The sequence below is a fragment of the Rhinoraja longicauda genome, unplaced genomic scaffold, assembly GCF_053455715.1.
Source record: "Rhinoraja longicauda isolate Sanriku21f unplaced genomic scaffold, sRhiLon1.1 Scf000324, whole genome shotgun sequence".
NCBI classification, from domain to species: domain Eukaryota; kingdom Metazoa; phylum Chordata; class Chondrichthyes; order Rajiformes; family Arhynchobatidae; genus Rhinoraja; species Rhinoraja longicauda.
In genome coordinates this window covers 48989-56561 of record NW_027601542.1, presented here as the reverse complement: position 1 = coordinate 56561, position 7573 = coordinate 48989, and the positions used below count along the sequence as shown (strand labels likewise).

The 7573-nt window shown below is 46.5% G+C and overlaps 1 protein-coding gene across 1 annotated transcript; it reads right to left on the bottom strand.

Moving 5' to 3' along the window:
- Positions 1–326: 326 nt before the first annotated feature.
- On the bottom strand, positions 327–7067 carry LOC144590786 (snaclec VP12 subunit A-like). The gene is made up of 6 exons (XM_078395216.1): positions 7054–7067; positions 6906–6976; positions 5595–5728; positions 4762–4899; positions 4108–4204; positions 327–523 (listed from the first exon to the last, which is right to left on the bottom strand). The coding sequence occupies exons 2-6, from the start codon at positions 6958–6960 to the stop codon at positions 453–455; spliced, it is 495 nt and encodes a 164-aa protein (XP_078251342.1). The 5' UTR covers positions 6961–6976; positions 7054–7067; the 3' UTR covers positions 327–452.
- Positions 7068–7573: the final 506 nt, after the last annotated feature.

The following is a 7573-nucleotide window of genomic DNA, read 5'->3' as shown; positions in this document are numbered from 1 at the left end:
TCAGAGGTTTTCATACAGATGTGCTGAGGAATTTCTGGGCCCAGTTCATCTTCTGCAGCCCACCCACAGGACTGTGAAAGCTCTCTCCCTGCAACTATTCCACTAACTCCCCATGTATCCTCTCCACAGCCTTTATTTCTCTCCCAGGTGCGGTGTCCGGGACCCGACACACCAGGTGCGGCCGAAGGACAAGAGTTCAAGTGTGTGCCGCCTTCTCCTCAGCGCAGCACTGAGTGCAGAGGTGGGGAGGAAGTAACAGTGGGACAGGAAGGCTGCGAGAAACTGGACTCACACAGCACCAAACACACAGCTCATGATGCAGTTCTCTTTATTATTGGCTGAGAAGCTAAGTGAGTACAGTCACCACAGACAGTGAGAGTGGCTACAAAGAAATCAAAGCACTGGATCCACTGCTGGAAAGGATGAGTGGACCATTCTGGAGTCTTCTAAACTCAGTGCAATCGGTAAGTACAAACAAAAGGACGTCTGTGGCCACACCTTATCGACCTCCAAGATCCATTCCCTAGAAGCAGGAAAGGAGAAAGCATTTTCCTGTTAGTCCACAAGAAAATTGCTGCAGATGCGGAATGTCTTAAATAAATAATTAAATGCTGGAAATACTCGATCTGTCAGATGAAACAAACAGGTGTTGAGGGAAATGATATCTCGAGAAGAAATAGAAGGTTCATAATTTTAAATGTTATCTCTGTGCCTCTCTCCACAGGTGCTGCCTGACCTGCTGAGTGTTTCCAGCATTTCCTGTTTTCTACCTGGTCTAAAAGTACCATCTATTTGAGTCAGAGTCTGTGAGCCATTAATGTTCCCTGACTCTTGATCGGTGAGTTTTCCTTGTAAATAAAGGGAGTCACTTCTGTGGAGGTGCCAGGTGCAGTCAGAGTGTGTGTTGCTGAAACCTGAAGCCCCCAATATTTACGGGGGTTTGGACTGTCCCAGCCTGAAGTGTGTGGGCTCTCCCTGGGCTGGAACTCTCTGTGTGGGCTGGACAACACGTCTGTGCCGTCAGATAAACCCAGCCCTCCCCATTCCATTGACCTCACGCAACGGGTGCAGAGTCTGGAATCTCTGGAGCTGGAACTTGTGCAACCGATGTCATGTCTAAATCTGGGGATTTTACACCAGTGCACATTCCCATATCTGTAGCGTTACACCCAGTTTTTTTAGAGTTAGGGTGTTCCCATGCACGTAGAGCACAGAAACAGACCACTCGGCCCATGGATCCATGCTACTGTTGCTGCTCCTCACCAGCCTCCCCCCTCCCTTCATCCGACCCCATCAACACATCCGTCTATTCCTTTCTCCATCTACCTCTCCCTTAGGTACATCTGTGCTCTCTGCCCTGATGACGTGCTCCTGAGCTCCACCTGCTGTGCACGAATGGAACAGTGAGCTCCATGACTTCTCTGCTCCACAGCCTCTCTAATGTTTATTGAACAGTCAAATGGCTGAGTAGTTCTTTCTTTATAGAAACATAGAAAATAGGTGCAGGAGGAGGCCATTTGGCCCTTCGAGTCAGCACCACCATTCATTGTGATCACGGCTGATCATCCACAATCAGTAACACGTGCCTGCCTTCTCCCAATATCCCTTGATTCCACTAGCCCCAGAGCTCTATCTAACTCTCTCTTAAATTCATCCAGTGATTTCGCCTCCACTGCCCTCTGTGGCAGAGAATTCCACAAATTCACAACTCTCTGGGTGAAAAAGTTCCTTCTCACCTCAGTTTTAAATGGCCTCCCCTTTATTCTAAGACTGTGGCCCCTGGTTCTGGACTCCCCAAACATTGGGAACATTTTTCCTGCATCTAGCTTGTCCAGTCCTTTTATAATTTTATATGTCTCTATAAGATCCCCTCTCATCCTTCTAAACTCCAGTGAATACAAGCCTAGTCTTTTCAATCTTTCCTCATATGACAGTCCCGCCATCCCAGGGATCAATCACATGAACCTACGCCCACTACCTCAATTGCAAGGATGTCCTTCCTCAAATTAGGAGGCTAAAATTGTACCCAATACTCCAGATGTGGTCTTACCAGGGCCCTATACAACTGCAGAAGAACATCTTTACTCCTATACTGAAATCCTCTCGTTATGAAGGCCAACATGCCATTAGCTTTCTTCACGGCCTGCAGTACCTGCACGCCAACTTTCAGTGCCTGGGGGTACAAGGACACCCAGATCTCGCTGCACTTCCCCCTTACCTAACCTGACACCATTGAGATAATAATCTGCCTCCTTTTTTTTTGCCGCCAAAGTGGAAAACCTCACATTTATCTACATTATACTGCATCTGCCATGCATCTGCCCACTCACTCAACCTGTCCAGGTCACTCTGCAACCTCCTAACATCCTCTTTGCAGTTCCCACTGCCACCCAGCTTTGTGTCATCTGCAAACTTGTTAGTGTTATTTCTAATTCCTTCATCCAAATCAATACATATGGTAAATAGTTGCGGCCCCAACACTGAGCCTTGCGGCACACCACTCACCACTGCCTGCCATTCTGAAAAGGACCCGTTTACTCCTACTCTTTGCTTCCTGTCTGCCAACCAATTCCCTATCCATGTCAACACTCAGCCCCCAACACCATGTGCTCTAATTTTGCTCACCAATCTCCCGTGTGGGACCTCATCAAATGGTTTCTGAAAGTCTAGAAACACTACATCCATTGGCTCCCCTTCATCCATTTTACTTGTCACCACCTCAAAATATCCCAGAAGATTAGTAAAGCATGATTTCCCTTTCATAAATCCATGCTGACTTGGACTTATCCTTTTACTGCTATCCAAATGCACCGTTATAAACTCTTTAATAATTGACTCCAGCATCTTCCCCACCACTGATGTCAGGCTAACTGGGTTGTAATTCCTCGTTTTCTCTCTCTTTCTTAAAAAGTGGGATAACATTAGCTATCCTCCAATCCACAGGAACTGATCCTGAATCTATTGAACATTGGAAAATGATCACCAATGCGTCCACTATTTCTAGAGCCACCTCCCTGAGTACCCTGGGATGCAGACCATCAGGCCCTGGGGATTTATCAACCTTCAGTCCCATCAGTCTACCCAATACTATTTCTCGCCTAATGCAAATTTCTTTCCTCTATCCCCCTAGATCCTCTGTCCTCTAGTACATCTGGGAGATTGTTTGTGTCTTCCTTAGTGAAGACAGATCCGAAGTACCTGTTCAACTCTTCTGCCATTTCCTTGTTATGCATAATAATTTCACCCTCGTCTGCCTTCAAGGGACCTACATTTGTCTTTGCTAATCTTTTTCTCTTAACATACCTAAAGAAGCTTTTACCGTCCTTTTATATTCTTGGCCAGCTTCCCCTCTGATTCATCTTTTCAGCCCGTATTGCCTGTTTTGTTACCTTCTGTTGTCCTTTGAATGTTTCCTAATCCTCTGGCTTCCTGCTACTCTTTGCTGTGTTATATATCTTTTCTTTTAGTTTTATTCCATCCCTAACTTCCCTTGTCAGCCACGGTTGCCTCCTACTCCCCTTAGAATCTTTCTTCCGCTTTGGAATGAAATGATCCTGCATCTTCCGGATTATGCCCAGAAATTCATGCCATTGCTGTTCCACCGTCATTCCTGCTAGGATCCCTTTCCAGTCTACCTTGGCCAGCTCCTCTCTCATGCCTTCATAGTCCCCTTTGTTCAACTGCAACACTGACACTTCTGATTTAACCTCTTCCCCCTCAAATTGAAGATTAAAACGAATCATATTATGATCACTACCTCCAAGCAGCTCCTTTACCTCGAGTTCTCTTTATCAAATCTGGTTCATTGGACAACACTAAATCCAGAATGTGTCATGCCACACTGTACCTTCCTCTAACTCCAGTGTTGCCCCCTTGTACATTCCTCCTGCACAGTTACACTCGGTGTCTGTTCCCCTGACTCCTGCATTACATCCCATACATCCTCCTCTCACTGCTGGGCAGTCAGTCCAGTTCTGCAGAGCACAGGACCCATGGGGTTGGTTCCCTCCCTCTGTGTAACAGCAGGTCTGTGGAGGTCACCTCCTGTTCAAAACTGTCTCAAATTCACTTCCAACAAAACACCATTTCTGTCACTGTTACACTTACGACGAATGAGCCAACAACGTCGTCTTTTATTTCCTTCATCAGCATCACAGCGTCGGTATTTCGAAGATGATCCATCGATCCATGTGAAAGACCCTCCCTGGGGGTGTAAATGAATGGTCATTGGTGTTGGAATGCTGAGTCAGCTGCCATGAACAATACAGGGAGGAGCTGTACCTGAGCCGGAGTGAGAGCAGAATACGAGCAGCCGGGACAAGTAGGGCAGTGGATGGGAGTTTAAACTATGGACTGGCAGGGTGGGGGAATCTCATGGAAGTAACAGGATCCTTGGGATGAAACTGACAGGATCTGAGAGTAAAGGTCAGAGAAGAGGAATATTGGTAACTCAGAAAATGAGTAAAAGATGGTAATTGAACACAAATATAATGTAGGATCGCTCAGACAAAGACAGAGACGTCCAGTTTTATCCGTGTGAGTTTGCACCTTCTCCCTGTGACCGAGCGGGTTTCCAGTGAGTGCTCCGGGCGTCATGTGTAACTCTATCTCTGAACAAAGATGTGACACCAGAGATCCATCAAAGTGTTGACTTTAACCTGCCCTCTGAAAAGGGCAGTGGATGACCAGGGAAGGACAACAAATGCAGGTCTGGCCAGTGTGGCGACGACCTGTAAGCTAACGTGTCATCATTAACTGTACCTTAATGTTGTTTAGGCCAATCCAAACATGTCTCTTCGGTTTGCAAGATGCGCGAATCACTTCCAGAATGAAATTGTTGTGTATGAGCGAGGTCACAGTTGCCAGATGTCCAGAATGTGGTTGACGTTTGCAAAACGCCTTTAAACAAACAAAATAGTTTATTTGTTGAGAATTAGTGCGTCTCAAGATCCCTCAAATAAATCGTCAAAAGAGACATTGGCAATGGGTAACTTTATCCCCGAGACACAGAGTTCTCGTTCTTTAATCAAGAACCCCAGCTCTGCGTTAACTCCTGGATTTAGTTTAGTGTAGTATAGAGATACAGCGAGGAAACAGGCCCTTCGGCCCACCGGGTCGGCGCTAACCAGCGATCCCCACACATTAACACTATCCTATATCCACTAGGGACAATTTTTACATTTACCAAGCCAATTAACCTTTGTACGTCTTTGGAGTGTGGGAAGAAACCGAAGATCTAGGTGAAAACCCACGCTGGTCACGAGGAGAACGTACAAACTCCGTCCAGACAGCACCTGTAGTCGGGATGGAACCCGGGTCTCCGACGCTGCATTCACTGTGTGGCAGCAACTCTGCCGCTGCGCCACCGTGACCGTATTGGGGAATGTGGAGCTTCCCCCAAATCTCAATATTTCACCCACTGGTCCGAGCGATAGAAACCGGAGCCCACGGCTGCAGTGAAGCGCACCCGTGGAACACATGGACTCATCGCAGGCAATTCAACGACAGGCTGTGCTGTGAGTTCATGGGAATGAACCAGCAGAGAGCAATGTTCCCCAGACCTCCCAGAGCAACCACTGGTTTCAGGGACTTACCTCAGCACTTATCCATGACCTTCTTCGAGGAAAAAAACGGTAACAGTTGTTTAGTCTAGGATATTTATACCAGCCTTTCACACAGCGTCCTTGGGATAGAACACGGGTCTCCTCTTCCAATGAATTGTTTGCTCCTGTAAATTGAAGAGATTCAGAATTTTAAACCAACTGAAGTGTCGTCCTGAGTGAGACCGATTGTCTGTTTTTGGCACATGTCCTCTCATTCATTCCTATCTATGGCCCTGTGTAAATGTCTATTCAATTCTACCTGTCTGTACTGCTTCCTCTGGCATCTTCATTGGAAACACTTGCTCTATCCCCTTTCAATCTTTCCACTTGCACCCTAAACCTATGCCCTCTGGTTTTACACTCCTCTGCACTATGTCCTTCTACCCTACCTAAGCCTCACGTGATTTTATAAACCTCTAAATACTCACCCTGAAGCCAACTTCAGTCCAACGGCAATAGACCCAACCTATCTTATAACTCTCAGCCAGTTCTGATATCATCCTTGTGAATATTTACTGGACCCTCTCTCACATCCTCCTATAGCTGGGCAATCAGAACAGCACACAATTTCCAGGTGCAGTCTCAGCAACATCTTCTACAACTGTAACATGTATCCTAACTCTTTTAATCAAAGGCCCAGCTGATGTGGGCAAGAGTGCCAAACACATTCTTCACCAACTTGTCCACCTACATCACCACTTTCAGGGAACTGTGTACTAATAGTGTAATTGTACCCTGGGGTCTCTCTGCTCCACAATAACCCCAGGGCTTTGTTTCATGAATGAAATTAGTTTTCTTCCTTTGTGATCTGCTACTGATCACACACAAACACGTCACAGAGAATTTGAATTAAATTTCCATTGACCACTGTAAATACAATCATTCTCTGTCTCTCTCCTCTGTACCTTTGCCAGCACTCTGGCCATCCTCCCTCAAGCCTCCATCCTCACCCTCACAGCGGGCAAGTACACTGCACCCGTTGCATTGGACCAGTGCCTGCAGAACCTTCTCCTCTGCATCCCCTGGGTTCCTGACAGAGAGTCACATATCCCTCTTCCTGCAACTCTGTTTTCCTGTGAAGCGTCACCGTGGAGAAATCTCTGTCTCCTGATGTGGAGGAGAGTCTCCAACTCACCTTCCAACTCAGCAGCTTTGAGATGAGTATCCCAGACAAGAGACATTTCCTACCACAACCCGACCACTCCCAATGTCCACAAATTCCCATGATCCACAGTCCCAACACAGTGCATTCATTCCTCACACCAATATATTTCTAAAGCTCCTGGAATCAATGGACCTTACCTGCCACATCACTGGCAAGCAGTGCGGTCAGCACCAAAACCCACACCAACATCATGTTTCCTTCCTCGAACCTGAAACACAAGAAAACGATTCATCATTAGTGTCAAGTTTCAGAGTGAAGGTGGGCATATCCTGCTGCTGTTCCCACCTGTCTCTCTCCCAGCTCTCTGTGTGGATGAGGTTTCCAATGCTGCCGCATCTTATATACCTGTAGTTCTGGCATCTTGGAGGCTTTTGGAACCATTGGAATCAAACGCAATTGGGTGCAGCAATCTACATAAAACTCCTGCGGACCAATCACTGACTGACAGATGAGCACAAGATGAACAGGAAGTCACTGATATACAGAAAACCAGTTCAGCAGGCACTGGTACAATACTGAGAATTTATTTTTAATCTTCCAAAACCACAGAGTGCATGAGCAACCATTTTGAAAGCAGAGAAATTAATTTTGAAAGATTGGCGGGAGAATAAAGAGAGAGCAGGTTTTTTGATTGAATAGGCAGGTTATTTAAAGAAGCGGGCATTTGAATGGCTGAGGAAGAGAGGCAGCAGCCAGTAAAAGGAAGGCAATATTTAGCGAAACAAGCTGTTGGGAGCGGTCGTGTTGGAAGAGAAGCCATGTTGAAGCCAAGTACAGAACCGAGCACTTTGGCTGAAGACGCTCG